A 15568-nucleotide genomic window follows, 5' to 3' on the forward strand; every position below is an offset into this window, starting at 1 on the left:
AAAATATTTGAAGTAACAAATTTTTCTTCCACTTTGTTGTTTTCAAATGGTTTCATTTCATAACTGTATAGTTTTTGCTACAATATATCAAATTAATTGATAGATATACAACTTTGACTTTTTTCTATTGAAAACCTCAATGGATAAGTCTGAGCATTTCTTTTTCAGTATTATGAACCTAAAATGTTATGTGAATACTACTATAAATGCAAATAATTCAAGGAAGACATTTATTAATTAATAGTTCTCAAAAATTGTAAAATGTCTTCTTCATCCAATAACATTTTTCAGCTTTCTTTTAAATTTCCCAATTTTAAATAAATGCACAAAGTAGCATTATTGACTTCTGAAAAATTTTTCAGTGCCCCAATTTTTCTCTGTAAATTTAAAATTCAACTCAATACGGAGTGATATTTAATACTTGGAATCTTGAAATAAAATGATGTACAATGAACTTTCATAAAATATAGCCAAAATCTGCTTAATAATTTCAATCTTCAGAGATATTGATCAAGAATATTCATGAAAAATAGATTTATATGAAAAAATATATTTTCATGATGTTGGAATGTCATTTCTCCAACTTATAAATGAATATAAATATATAAACCTCATAAAATAATTATTATAAAATTATTTGGAACATGGATCCCCTTTTGAGATTAATCAATCCAAATTAACACTTTCCTGTTATAAATTATCCTGAAAGAACGTCATAAATAAAGCTGTCAAGAATAAAGTTATTAACAATATTTCCAATGTGGAACGAGGAATAAATATCAACAGAAAATTTCAACAACTTAAACTTAGTTAACATCAAAAATCATTAAAACAACATCAATAAATCTGTTACAATATTTGCGTTTCCATTTTAAAGTCATTGGGGACTGAAACAAAAATTGAGTTCTAAAAATTTCAGTTCTTGTTGATTACTACATTACGAACTGAATTTGTGCAGTTGCAAATGGTAGTAATCAATCTTGATGCAAATGATCTTGCTGATGTTCTAGCTCTACTAGACCAAGCACCTATTTTTTTGGTTCCATCTAAAACAAGCAAAATATTGAATTTTTAAAACAAAAAATTATTCAAAGCTATAAAGTCTTATATCACTTCTATTTAAATGAAAGATTGAATGCTTTTGATTCTGACTTACCAAGACTATTGTGAACACATCTAAGAGCTTGTATGAGTTATAAAAACTGAGAACTTATCGGTAATAAAGAGGAGTGTTGATCCCCTGTACCTACATCAACTACTATACTACAAAACATATAATTCCCATGCATTTCTAATAGAAATAAATAACTTGATTGAGTACTAAAAAAATCAGGTTATATTAAAAATTTGAGAATTTCACAGAACAAGTGACTAAATATATGTATAATTATGTTTTCTTTCTGACTTGAACTCATCAAATTGAAAAGCAAGTAATATTTGCTGCTTCAGATTGTATGTAGCGTTTTGTGAATGAAAATATATAACAATTAACACTTGTCAACACATTCAACAGCTTTTTATACTTACTATGTGAATTGGAGGATTCCTGAAAAGATGAGGAAAAATTAGCACCTCTTATAATATATCAAGTTGAGAAAATACTCACAGCTTTTGCCTTTTCTTCAACCTCTTTTCTTTGTCCTGCTTCTTTCACTGCTTTTTTAAATAATTCATCTAAAAATGCATTGACTTCCTGCATTTTTTCTGGGTCAGATTTGAACTCTGCCATTCTGAGTTCTAGTGATAACTGGATATCCAAGTGTAAATCAGCCATGGCAATATACGGTTCAATGCTTCACTGAGTTTCTGCTTTGATCAATGTGTAGTTAAATTAAGCATAAGCAACATCCCTCCAGTTAGAAAAAAATAGTCATATGAAAACGAAAGCCTCAATTTACCCATTCCTTTGAACGTATGTAAATTATTCAATTTTATGAAAACAGAATTATTATAACATTAAATAATAAGAAATGAATTGACTTGCATATTATTACCCGTTCAATGTATACAAACAATTTGTAAATGACACTGACAGTGCAGTGACACAATCGTATTGACATGTTCGTCCCTGAGCAGTGAGCATAGAGTTATTTGAGAAAACTGAAAACTCAATATTTATGAGATGTGTTCCAATTATTTATTTTCATTATCATCAGAATACCAAAAATGTTTTAAAAATTTCGAATGGTTTGTCGTTTATATCTATACTATACTACTCAAAGTTAGAAAAGGCAATTGCTCGGATATAATAGCATTTACCATTTCGTTACCGAATCGAGTTTTCTCTATTCCTTTTCAATTTGTTACTTTTACTGAATTTTGTAACAAATAGCACCGATAGTCCGATATATTAACTAAGAGAGTTATTAGTGGGAAAAGGATCGATAAAATGTACTCCTTGGAGAGCTGCTTAGTCAAATTAATTCGCTAGAATTCGCCGAACCAGAAATTGAGTGAATAACTGAAGAAAGATGTAGTGCGAGACCTTCAGCATAGATTGGTCTGTGCCATCCTTGTCCCGGGAGATAATGGAAAGTGCAGGCTATGCAGGCACCGTCCTGCTGGAGTCATGCATTGTGAAGCAAAATATTATCTTTGAACTAGGGTATAAAAACTTGATTATCATAGCATAATAAGGTGCGCCATTTACCGTCAATGAATTATTGACGCTCATTAACTTGCAAATGCGGTAGATTTTCCTGTTAACGAAGAAATCCAACTGAAATCAGCAAGTTCTGTCATGTAACGCTTCATGTTTACCAACTTCTATTGCCACCTCTAGTGATCTATGATGATGAATATTATGACAGTCAAAATGATCCAAAATTTGATGATCATGCTCTTATTGAAAAACCCTCAAATATAGTCGTTATTTGAAATAAAACATTTTTCAGATACACATTTAATAATTTTCTAGAACAACATAATATACTCGTATAACAGCTTGATACTTGATATACAAAACATAAATCAAGAGAAACAACTAATTGTAAGATAGATTTAATCAAGTGATTGAAATATTTACATTCTTATACTTATTTATTTACACTATAGTGGAAAAGTTAATGGAATATGGTGATAATCGTGTTCATAGAAGAATACTAACGTGCCAGATATAGTTTGCAGTTTAATGTGGAATGACTTCCAGTAGAGAATATTCTTTTATGTCATTATCAGGGCCGGCCAAATAATTCGAAAGAGAAGTTAGTGCCGTTTTTTTTAGTGAAATACATAATGATTACATCCGGCATCCCCTTTTCAATGAGAGTTATAGGGAGTTATGTTTATCATGGATGGCCTGCCATGTGTTTTTTATTATATAGGCGGCTCAGTAAAGGCGGTTTGGATATTTTTATTGCAGGGATGCAGGGAATGTTGACAAAAGCAGCGGATTGGAACAACCTTATGTTGTTTTTAAAAATCAAGGATGAAATATGAAAAGGCGACCAACAAACTGGGCCGAATTGCTGCTCTTCAAACAGAGGAGCCTGAAAGAGTCGCCTCACTGTTTCACCCCTAACGCCGGCCCTGGTAATTATTGTTAGATATGATTTTGTCTTTGATATGAGTTAAGTATATTTTATAGCAATTGAATCTTTCAATGATTCACGATATTTTAATAAACTGATAATTATTCATTTTGAAGATAATATGAAGCGTGATTCCTATATCTATGGTAAGAAATTTCAGAGAGTGATTCGTTAGGTCTTTTGAAAATAAAAGTCGGACATATGTCCGTAGTTGCTTCGTTTCTGAGATTCTTGATGTTTAAAAAAATGGTAGATAGGTATTTATAAATTGTCTTAAATATTTTCTATTGCAGTTTTTATTTTTTAGATTACAACTAAAAATACAAAATTCTGGTCTCGTGTACCTATATTCTTCGCTTAAAAAAAAATCATAATAACTAATTTTAAAAACTATCCATAGTGTTCATGATACAGGTACAATATAATTTTTTTCTCGAAAACGAAACTTGATATGTAGAAAACACAGGAGACCCAAAAATTTTATTTTTAGTTTTAGTGTCTCAGTCTTGAAAAATTAAAAGAAAAACCATAAAAAAGTCAGTGGCGTCGTTTTTTTCCGTTGAGCCCACTGAGACGCCACTGAAGCTAATAATTTCAATCTAGTTTTGGTTTTTATTATTATTATTCGAACTGGGGTCGTTGTGGTTCCGTAAGCCTTCCGGGAACTGTTAATTAGGGTTAAATAAGCGCCTCATTACTTCCAATAATTTTATCAAATTTCAACAAATCGGAATATTTACTATAATTTAGGAATAAATACCTAACGCGGGAAACTCCGAACATTATGTTCGTAGGACTTTTTTTAAATGACCTAACGATCGAATCACTCTCTGAAGTTTCGTACCGCAGATAGGAATCACCCGGTATAATTGAAGTTTCATGATTGGAACGTTATATCAATAATAACAAAAAACGGTTATAAAAATGGTAGAATAGTTATTTATAATACAAGTGCAGAAGGCATTGATATTCTTCCACGAGTTCAAAATTCAAAAACGAGCCACGAAGTGGCGAGTTTTGGAATGAACGAGTGGTAGAATGAGCCTTCTGTACGTGTATTATACATTATTTTCTCTAATTCATTGCATTTTCATTGAAATTAATGAAATATTTCCATAAATATAATTTAGTGATTTTTGCATTGAAAAATGTTGGTTGGCAGAACTGATTTCTTTAAGGCAATTTGATGAATTGACAGATAAAGCCGTAGCGGAAAGTTCGGAGTGCCAACATAGAATAATAAAATATAACCATGAAAACTGTGCGTTTCTGATATATTCTCGCACGATTTTGTTCTACAAGATGTGGAAGAATGAACGGAATAACCACAGAATTAGAGAAATATTTTTCCAAACTGTGCCAAATATTGAAAGAAAAAAGCACATATTTACCTCAATTTGCAGGTACCTCGGGAATTCAGATTCACATTTTCATTGTACTTTCAGTAAGGGTACCTATATTCTTAAAAAATTATTTTGTCTAATGAACGAGTTGATGATTTGAGAAAATTGGTATCAGTGGTGTACCCAAGGGGGGGATAAGGGGATATTCCCCCCCCCCCCCCCCATAAGGAATATCCATTATATGTAACAACCTTATATATCACAATATTATTATAAGTAAGCAAAATTCTTTGGAAAACTTATTCAAGAGAAGGAAAATTTGAAAATTTTTTTCTTTATCCGCCAAGGCTTATGTCTGGGTACGCCACTGATTGGAATGGAGATTTTTCGAATACTGGGGACAAATCATATGGACTCATTGAATACCAGTGTAGGTTGAGTTTGTAATTTTGTAATGTTTTGGTACATCTGATTCATTTTTTCATTTATCTTTAGAAATGTTGAATACAAAATGTAATTGCAAATGAATAATCCAATGCATTTCTACCGTATTCTTAGGAAAATCAAACTCACGAGCACGAAGGACAATTTCGTAGTTTTTCAATGCTAAAAATACTGAAGAAATATAAATTGATGTATGTGAAAGGTATCTATCTATGAACTATTACCCGTAACATAAGAATCATTTTTTACTTTTCCCCTTGGTTCCAGTAAACCTACAAATTGTAAGTAGAAGTAGATATTCACAACATTATGTTGAATGCTTTTCCCAGCCATGGCTTATAAAGAGCGGAAAATGACGATAGGATGACATATTTTTGAACATTTTTCTTATTTTCTTCATTTCCAATAAACAGTTAGAACATGAACTATACAAATTTGGCGTACAAATTGATAAAATTCAATAGTTTAATATACAGGCTGGCGATTACGAACATTTTTAGGGGATGAATCTTTGACGAAAATTAAAGGGGATATTTCATGAAATCCAAAGCTCTTAGGCCTTTCTTTGAAAAGTTACATACTTTTAAAATTAGAAAAAAAAATTTCTAAAAATTTTTGAAGAGTTGCATTGAAGGAATGTTTTACGGATGAAAAGGCTACCTGTGAATATTATATTGGATTTGTTGTCTTATATTAAAGGGGCGAAATGCAACTTCTAATGCATTTTTCACCAGAAATATAAATCCTGAATAAAATATTTCTACGAATCGAAAACTAGGCGCTTATGATCTTTACAATAAAAAAAAAGATAAAATCTCTATTCTACAAATGTGACATTTCCACTTTCAAGGGTATCTGGATCGTTTAGATTCTTGTAAATACGGATGGAGATGTTGATAGGAGTGTGTAATTCCACAGTTGTAAAAATTGAGCATGTCTGTGTAAGCAATATGATGTGCATCGTTTTTACCGCAAATACTATCCGAATGTCCAACTGAATGGCTTCTTAGGGATCCTTCAGATGTCGCTCCGTTCCAAGCCATCGTGAAAAGTGCTTCTGGGTCGCAGACGAATTTGTAGACATATCTTTCTCCTACGGACAGATTCGGGATAAACAAATAGAATATTTGGAAAGAAATACAAAATAATAATTGAAAAATTTCCCTCAATATATGCGTAAACATTCTAAGCATGAGTGAATTTAGCTGAAATTTTCGGAAATATACCTCTTACAACTACATATTCATCAGCGATTCGCAGATGGAAACTCTTTGGCACTCGAACATCAACCTTTTTTAGCCTATTGCAAATGGTTCAAAACGAGTAATACTAAATTATTTCCCCAACCTGATATTCAACCATCTATTATACGGTTAATTGCTGAAATTTTCGAATATTTTTTCGACACAGTATCATTAGGTTTCATTAGAGCCACATTTTCAAATAGTTTGGGAATAAACTGGGCGTATTAAAATGTGTGAATAACAAAACATATATCGTTTCCATCTGGAAAAGCTAAATTTTACCATTTACGACCTAAACTGAAGATCTATACTAAAATTCATTGCAATCAAATAAGAATTATTAGAACATACCCAGACCTACAGATATGGGTACACTAAACCAATGCTGTCTATTTTATTCAACATTAATAAGTTACCTACCCGCTACTTTCTGCATTATCCCTTTTTCGTAATAGTACCTCAAAGATCGGCTCAGTTTGTCATAATTCATAGCTGGGCGATTTTTCTGGGCACCCCATCTTCTGGCAACCTGAAGAATTAAATGATGATAAAATACTTTTCATCTGTAGTAATTTTAATTTCAGGAATATCTTGTCACCACAACCTCTTTTTTCTAACCGATATCGGATTTTAGATGGCAAACGCTGATATTAATTGTATGGATAAATTAAAGAATCAAAGTTCCTTATTCAAGGTTTCCAAGTAAAAGCTCAGATAGGTCAGATAGTTTTTAATAAACCACCTTATGGCATAAAAATTCTACTTATGACATCATGTCTTCTTTTTTGAATGACCTCTTTGCCGTAACGCTTCTAAATCATTTCGTCTATTGAAATAAAAATCTTTTGATTTTAAATGACCCCACAAAAAAAGTCAATAAAGGGAGTATGGAGAACGCAGAGCCTACTCAATAGATCCTGGATGTCCTATCCACCTTCCAGGTGAATATTTAGTGCCTACTCTGGCAGCAATTATCTGGTACTTTCCAGGAAATGTGGTCTCAAGATATTAATGGTTGTTTATTTCAATGTGAGGAGCCCCATCTTGTAGAAAACAAAAATCCTGATGGGGTACATCTGCTCCGCCATCATTTCGAAACATTGCTGCCAGAACAGTCACTAAATATTCACCTGGAAGATGGAGAGGACCTCGAAGACCTATAGCCTCTGCATTCTCCAGACTTCCTTCTTTGATTTTGTTTGTGGTGTCATTCAAAATCGAAATGTAGTGACTATGTCAGCCCGATAGGTGGCGTTATGGGCGTCGCACACTCTACTTCGGTACTGGCAGGTTTATGGAACAGGGACAGAGTCACCTCTCCACGAGTGTGCGAGAGGCTGTTTTAGGCAGAGATTGATGGATTGCTTAACTGAAGAGTCCACTAGCGATCATGGGATGAAACATCGTAATCTCTAGAGAGAGGGCGCACCTATGACATTGGCTCGAGAACGACTCGCTAAAAAAGGTTCATTTTATAGACCAAATGATTGAGAAAAGTTAAGGCGAAGAATTAGCGGTAGTCATTTTGAAAGGAATTATGACGTCACTATGTAGTAACGAATGACATCATAGGTAAAATTTTAAACTCTAAGGAGGTTAATTAAAAACTAAAATTGACCTGTCCGAGCGTTTTGCTTGAAAACATTTCATTATAGAGTTGTGAATTTTGTTCCTATACACTGTATATTTTGCCAATGGACGAAGGGGAAATTTTGGAAATGGATAAAATGACGAACCTCTTCTGGTTCTATCAGTTTGAATTCCATCCCTCTACCAGTCCATGCTATGCATCCTGCACTGGCGTCAGGGGTGTCAAGAAGCGCTACGAGGAATTGCCAGAGTTGTAGAGAACCCCGACGGCCTGTTGATATGTTTAAACTGTTCATTTTAGCATCGTTTCTTCTATCTTCGACTTGTTTCTCTAATTCTGAAAGAAACATCATTCATTGCTGTTTTACATCAGATAAAATTGTTGATACATTTTTCAGACTTCGAATCTGAATGATTGAAATTTGAAAGGTACTTACTGTTGATATTTATTGAATTATATTGATTCTTATGTGGAGTTTTTGTTTGATCACATCTGTTTTTATCGAATAGTCGTACATTGTCTGAAACAAAAAATCACAATTCTGTAATTTCTTGCATTTTATATTTTGATAGTGAAATACTTAAATTTCTTTCTACTATACTCAATCAACTTCTTCCATGCACACTTTTATTACAGAAAATGTAATTTTCTTGCAATTAAACGTATGCATAAGGTCGAAAAGGAAGTATTTTCCAAAGCACTTAAATCAAACATCAAGGATTTTATTTTATATGAGATTTTGTTTGGAGTGCTTCATTTGTTCAGTTATTGTCCAATGTTTTTTGAGATTCTTACAATAGAAGTTGAAAGTTGAATTATCGAACTCGAAAACCTTTGAATAATGTATTGCTAATAAAATTTCATTTGCAGTTGATTCAAAATGTTACAGAATTCGGTTCCACTAGATGGCATTAGAAAGATGAGATTTTGTACATCAGAAACTTTTGTGATTAGTTGTCTCAGTTTGGATTAAGCGCGCGACAAAGATGGACACTAACAAAGAGAAAATACGCTCTACTCGTATTCTACAGTTTACCTTCGATAGGGGCGAAAATTCAAGCCAGGTAGCTAAAAATGTGAATGATGTTCGTAGTTCTGATACTGTAACAGCCAATCACGCGCAATTTTGGTGTCGTCGATTCCGTTTCTGTAATTTTGTATGCCAAAGATGCACCACGCACTGGAAGGTCAATTGTCGAAAATATCGATTAAATTAAGGACATTGTAGACTCCGACAGTCATGTAATCACTGTTTCGGTTGCCAAAAACTGAAGATTGCACAAAAAACCGTTTGGAACCATTTGCACAAGGCTGGTCTCAAGAAGGAGTGCGATGTATGGTTACCACGCGAATTAACGGAAAAAACCTCATGAACCGAATTTACAAATGCGAATCGCCGCAAAATCGACCCATTTTTGAAGCGGTTGGCAACTGGTCATAAAATGACTCAAGGCAACGTTAAGCGAAAAAGGTCGTGGTTGAAACGCGGTGAGCCGGCGGAAACGATGGCCAAGCTAGGATTGACGACCAGGAAGGTTCTGCTGTGTGTTTGACAGGATTGGCAGGATTATCTACTATGAGCTGCTCCCTTACGCAACAATTGTTAACTTGGAACTGTACTGTCAAATAATTGAACCGTCTGAAGGAAACAATCAGCCAGAAGGGGCCAGCTTTAGCCAATAAGAGAGGAATTGTGTTCCATCAGGACAACGTCAGTCAACATCGATAGTGACTGGCCAGAAGTTTCGGGAGCTTAGTTCAAGGTTCTTATGCATCCACGCGAACAATTTTGCTGGTGAAACAAGTTATCGAACAAAATTGTAACTATGGTAATTAAAGTGTAGTGACTCTGTCTGCCCAAGAGATGGCATTATGAGTGTCGCGCCACACTCCACTTTACCCCGGCGGATTTATAGGAGTCATCGCGATGCAGCAGAGTCATCTCTCCACGATGGTGAAAGGGTGTCTTAGGCAGAGACCGCTGGATTGCCTAACTGAAGTGTACACCAGCGATCTCGGGACGAAACATCATAATCGTTAAAGAGAGGGCGCACCTACACAAACTTGGCTCAAGAACGTCTCACCAAAAAGCCTCGTTTTTCATGCAAAAATAATGGATTTCTCTTCACGACACCTTATATAAAAGAAACCTTCGATTATTCCAAATTGATGGCCTGATTTCAATGGTCTTAACCCTGGAATTTGAACTTGAACCACTCTAATGTTCTCGGCAAATAAGTGTTATGTTAATCAAACTTTAGGACTATGCCATCAGAACGATTGAATTTCATTTCCAATGCTCAGATTGCTCAAATGTCTTGAAGTCTTTATGAGCTTCTATCGACTCTGTATGCAAAGAAGAACCCACCTTTATAATTCACCCCTCCAAAAAAACACCCAAACCAAGTACGTCTTCGGCGTAACGCAAAATACATAAAAATGAAGCTTTCTATACAAAAGTGACAAGTCGCGTTAAATCCCATATATTAATCCGCGTATCGGCTGTTGAATCTGAATGCGTTTCATAAACACACATAATCCGATCAGAGCATAGCCTCTGGGGGTCTTCGGAAAAACCGCGATACAATTTCCTGCCCATCGATACGGCAAACGTGACGAAAATGAGTAATGTGCCGAGTTTATTGAAAATCAAAAATTCATTCTTTCGCGATTAAAATCTGCACGAGACGCATTGCGCCGATAAACATATTACGTGCAAGACGGCGTTGTCGCATGCAAAAGAGGGTGATCCGTGGGACGCCGATGATTTGATTATAAGAATACAACGGACGCGACCGCGGAATTTTGAGTTGGCTGATGAGGCGGGAATATTGAGGGCGCGAGGAAAAACGCCTTTGAGCTGTCGTATCCGTCGATTCAAGAACGTGTGCGGGTATTCGTTGAGTTTGATGAAAATATGTTCATACATATAGGGAGTGGTTTTGAAGTCCAGGGTGTTAGTGAATAAGTGCGACAAATTTCAAGGGGCGATTTTGCATAAAGCAGAGAAGTTTTCCTTAAAAATGTACTATTTATTAATTGGTCTGAAATCGGTCGAGATATACAAATGAGATTTGGTTGGTTTCATACAGATAAATGTTGTCGGATTGTGATATATATAGACATAAACTGATGAAGAAACTGCAAAACCCAGAAGGAGCTGTTTAAATTCTGAATTTTTTTGGTAAAACCTAGATGGTATAGCAATAAGTAAATGATTGAATTTGGAGAAAAAAATCGTGAAGGTTTTTCCATGTGAAAATTTGTTTTTACTTGAATAGTGTAGTCGTTTCTTGCAAGTTTTGTGAATTTAACAATAAATCAGCTGTTCGAGGAGACACGTGTACGCGGAATTTATCGCCAGCTAAGTGAATTTGAAAGAGGTCGAATTCATGGTCTATTGGAGGCAGGGTTGTCATTTCGGGAAATCGCTAACCGTACGAACAGAAATCCAACTACTGTTATGGTATGTTGTCAAGCGTGGTTTGATAATACCCAAAATCGAAGAAGAGTAGGCACCGGACGTCGAAGGGGCACAAATGAAGTTCAAGATCGACGTCTATGACTTATGGCCATTAGAGACCGATTTGTGACAACTCGATCTTTGGTTGATTAGTGGTTTGGAGAACAAGGCCATCCTGTAACTGTCCGAATGGTTTACCGCCGGATAAGGTCTTTTGGACAGCAGCATTATCGACCCCATCTTGTTTTATCTCTGACGGTTGAGCATCGCCGGCAACGATTACAGTGGTGCAGAGAACCTCAACATTGATATGTGGAATGGCATCAGGTCGTCTTTTCTGATGAATCTCGATTCTCTTCATGTGCACATGATGGCCGAAGAAGGGTTAGACGAGGTCGGTGAGAAAGATGTGAACCTCAGTTTGATGTTGAGAGTTCTATACACCGGACAGTAGGCGTTATGGTATGGGATGCTATTGCTCATACAAGTAGGTCAGCCATATGTTCTTCCTTACCTTAACCGGCTCAACAATCCAATATTTCAGTAAGATAAAATAATTGAATAAGCAAATTTGAATATTTGGAATCCGATATTTTTGCTAATTGTCGACTTCATAGTAAACAGAATATTTATTATGTATTTTCTGTATATACTTGCTGAAATCCAACGGCAACTATTGCGCACCTAGTGCTTTAGGTTGTTTCACGAGGTTTGGCGAGGTTAAAGTTTGTTTTCTGAATTTTTGATTTATTTAGGTAATAATCTCAATGTATTTTGATGGTAATAAGAAGTGTGTCCTTTGTGGAAAAACATTCAAAATCGATGTTATTCTATAAAATAGATCGCTACGTGAATGCAGTGCATGATTTTCAAAATACAGGATGGTTCAAATTCAATCGTCTAATGATAGATCATGGAACTACAGCAGTTGCAAAGAAACTGAAGACTTCATTTCGATATTTTCCTTCAGTTTCTGATTAGTTTCTAGTTTAGATCTAGTCTAGAAAATTTGAAATTTGTTATTTTCATCAAACCATCATAACGTCCACATTCTTGATGCCCTCGCTATGAAACAAAAAGATTATTTGAGTGAAATTTTTCATGAAATCTAATGATTGTGCAGAAAAATTTCAGTTCTTTCAGTCTGTTGGTGTTTTCCTGTGGTTTTTAATGATGTTTGAGTCGTTATAAATCCAGAAAATGCTTGAAAATGCATGTATGTAGAGGTGAAGAAATCATGTGGCCAATTCTATTTGATATGATAAACAATTAGGGGTTCAATTCTGCTTAGATTTTGAATTTATTGCTGATAAATATATTCACAACTATTCCACCATTCCATAGTTATTATAGGTTATGTTTATCTTTTGTTTAGATATATTATTACATTTTCTTTACTAATAAAATCAACAAAACTAGAAATTAAATCATTAAAAGCTGTTGTCCTCTGTTATAATCTGCGTCCTTCCCAATTCGAGTTATGTTATGCCAATCGGATAAAAAATAATGTTGGTGGACTTGGATTTAGACATTTTGGGAGTCATAGAAATATACATGAAAAAGGCATGGTGTGATATGGGATTTATAATTTATAGTAAGAAATCCTGAACTGATAATGTATCCCTTATTTTCTAGATTTCTTGAAGAATATTTCCTAGAATATTAAAAAAAAACTCCAAAAATAATAGGCCAGTCCAAATTGCCTTCGCGAACGAACCTGATCGGCATCCAATCCAACAACCTGGGGTACGTAGTTCACAAAATAATATAAAATGCAAACAGCAGATTAAATGTTCGCAAATTTAACAAAGGGTGGTTAGTTATTAATCAGCTTGTTTGGCGATACCTTTTGGCGGGTCTCTGCCACTGCCCCGAAGCACCATCGCCCACCAGTCACGAAGATTTTAATTGAAGTTGATCAATATTAATAAAATCGAGGCTCGACATTCACCCTCGCCGAGATGATCCATTACATAAACACTGGCTGCTTTTCGGGGTGGGGAAATATGAGGGATGATTATTGAATGTACTGGAAAGGATCGCTTACAAACTTAACAAAGAGCCACCTCAAAACCGTTTGAAAAATTTGAGCCTCCGCAGTCGATTGAATAAATCAAAGATTTGATAGTATACTAAATGACAAAAAAATCCAAACCAACATGTGCTATTGATGATTTCCGAGAATGCGACCAGTTCTTATATCAAAAATTCACAAATCTTTAAAAATTTTGGACACACTGCCTGTTAACACATGTAACCCCGAAAGGAAAGGACATTCTTTTTTTATAAATACTTCAAAACTTATCTAAGACATTTCAGAAGGCAGAAAAGATTATATGTTTTGGCTTTAAGATCAATCTGCCGCAGAATTGTCATCGACACCGAGGAGGTGAACGGTGTCTTCTCTGCGAAGAAAGCTAGAAAGTTCAATTTTCCAACAAGAAGGTGTATATTTCTGTAATGTTTTTTTTATGATAACGTATACAGTGTGAATCTAAATGTGTACGAGTACCGAGCTTTTTGGAGGTTATAGTACATTGAAAATTAAGTATAGTTCGATGAATAAAAAGCTTATGGCTCAAAAAGCATATCAAGGGAGATATATCCTTCCAAAGTTGATAAAATTGAAAAAATTTCTCCTCATAACTTCTGAACGGTGAATGCCACCAGAAACTAATCTTATTTTTGAATGTACTATCACCTCCAGAAACCTCGGATCATATTTTAGACTCACCCCGTATAATAGATTATTTACAAGAAGATTTATAAGAAAATTTGATGTTTTTCTTCTATTCCATCCCCTCAAAATATTTTTGGCTACAGAGTGACCATAATCTCAAACATCACCTGGCAAGGCTATGCCATCCGTATTTTGGAACGTGCATGGTATATTGTTCGTAGACTATCTTGAAAAAGATATTAGATCGATTGAGTGCAGAAATTAAGAGGAAACGTCCTCAAATCTAAAAGAAGAAAAGTCATCCCTGACAATATCTCATCACAGGCCACCATATCTAAACTTATTTGCAGTTTAGCACCAAAATCGAGGTATAAAAGCCCAAGCTTTTAGTCAAAGTAATCGTCCCCGTTCAAACTCTAATAATTCAATAATTGTCGGTAATTTGCATTTATTTTACACGTTTACTAATACTAGCTGACATTTTAAGAGAATATTCTTTTGATAGTTTCAAATGAATAAAGCAGAGAGAATAAGTCAGACGTTTTTGTGTGCTAAATAATAAATCTGCCAATTGCGTCCTTGAAGACCATAAAACTGTATATGTATAACATATGAGATATGATTTATTGATCATATCCACATCCACATCCTTCTGACATCAAGTCAGTGTTTTCCCTATTTCTCTTGAAATTTCAGATTTATGGGGTCACTTATGAATTACTATTCCCATAAAAATTTGCTGTCTTCTTGCAGACACTGGCAATCATCAGTCGCTACTGATGAAGCCGCTACTATCTTTCTAAGTTGAAAATATCTGAATTGTTCACCTACTCGGTTTATGGAGATACTAAGTTAGACGAATAAGCCCGTAGTTTCACTACATTCCATACCCTCGGAATTCGACACTATTTCTTTTAGTAACATAAATTAGTACTTACTTTCTTCTGTAGGTTCTTGTTTAATTGGTAAGTGAACCGAGCTTGGAGGAGAAGAAGTGAAGATTGCAGGTGTAGCTTGTTGATCGCCATTTTTACTTAATGGTGAATTCGATCTGTAAATTAATAAAATGACCGATTTCGACAACTGTAGATCAGAAGAAGAATAAATTCTCTGGTTTGAATATTATGATGTCAGCATTAGAAATGAAGTGCTAATTATGTGTTCCAATCACATTCATTTCTTATTAAAGAATAAGTATATACCGACAGGACAATAGTTCACTGTTCACTTGATGTAGGTACTCAAATTATCCGAACAAAATATATACTGAAAT

At 34.6% G+C, this 15568-nt stretch overlaps 2 protein-coding genes across 4 annotated transcripts in view; both read right to left on the minus strand.

The window, feature by feature from the left end:
• Positions 1 to 314: 314 nt before the first annotated feature.
• On the minus strand, positions 315 to 2092 carry LOC123674889. 2 transcript variants are annotated; one of them, XM_045610033.1, is made up of 4 exons: positions 1995 to 2092; positions 1607 to 1904; positions 1528 to 1546; positions 315 to 1046 (listed from the first exon to the last, which is right to left on the minus strand). In XM_045610033.1, the coding sequence occupies exons 2-4, from the start codon at positions 1772 to 1774 to the stop codon at positions 916 to 918; spliced, it is 318 nt and encodes a 105-aa protein (XP_045465989.1). In that variant the 5' UTR covers positions 1775 to 1904; positions 1995 to 2092; the 3' UTR covers positions 315 to 915. The 2 variants fall into 2 exon arrangements, with proteins under 2 accessions (XP_045465989.1, XP_045465988.1); XM_045610032.1 differs by having other exon boundaries at positions 1607 to 2038.
• A 3383-nt stretch (positions 2093 to 5475) lies between these two features.
• Positions 5476 to 15568, minus strand: part of LOC123674888 (ETS translocation variant 4) — a 31095-nt gene continuing 21002 nt past the window's right edge. For both annotated transcript variants that reach the window (XM_045610030.1, XM_045610031.1), the window contains 5 exons: positions 15234 to 15346; positions 8589 to 8672; positions 8298 to 8488; positions 6982 to 7090; positions 5476 to 6410 (listed from right to left, as the gene is read on the minus strand). In XM_045610030.1, the coding sequence (XP_045465986.1) occupies positions 6163 to 6410; positions 6982 to 7090; positions 8298 to 8488; positions 8589 to 8672; positions 15234 to 15346 (745 nt within the window). In that variant the 3' untranslated portion in view covers positions 5476 to 6162. The remainder of the gene's footprint in view (positions 6411 to 6981; positions 7091 to 8297; positions 8489 to 8588; positions 8673 to 15233; positions 15347 to 15568) is intronic.

This window comes from Harmonia axyridis, chromosome 3, assembly GCF_914767665.1.
Source record: "Harmonia axyridis chromosome 3, icHarAxyr1.1, whole genome shotgun sequence".
NCBI classification, from domain to species: Eukaryota; Metazoa; Arthropoda; class Insecta; order Coleoptera; family Coccinellidae; genus Harmonia; species Harmonia axyridis.

Coding starts and splice junctions, on each gene's coding strand:
- LOC123674889 (XM_045610033.1), bottom strand. CDS start 1,774: ATGGCTGATTTACACTTGGATATCCAGTTATCACTAGAACTCAGAATG.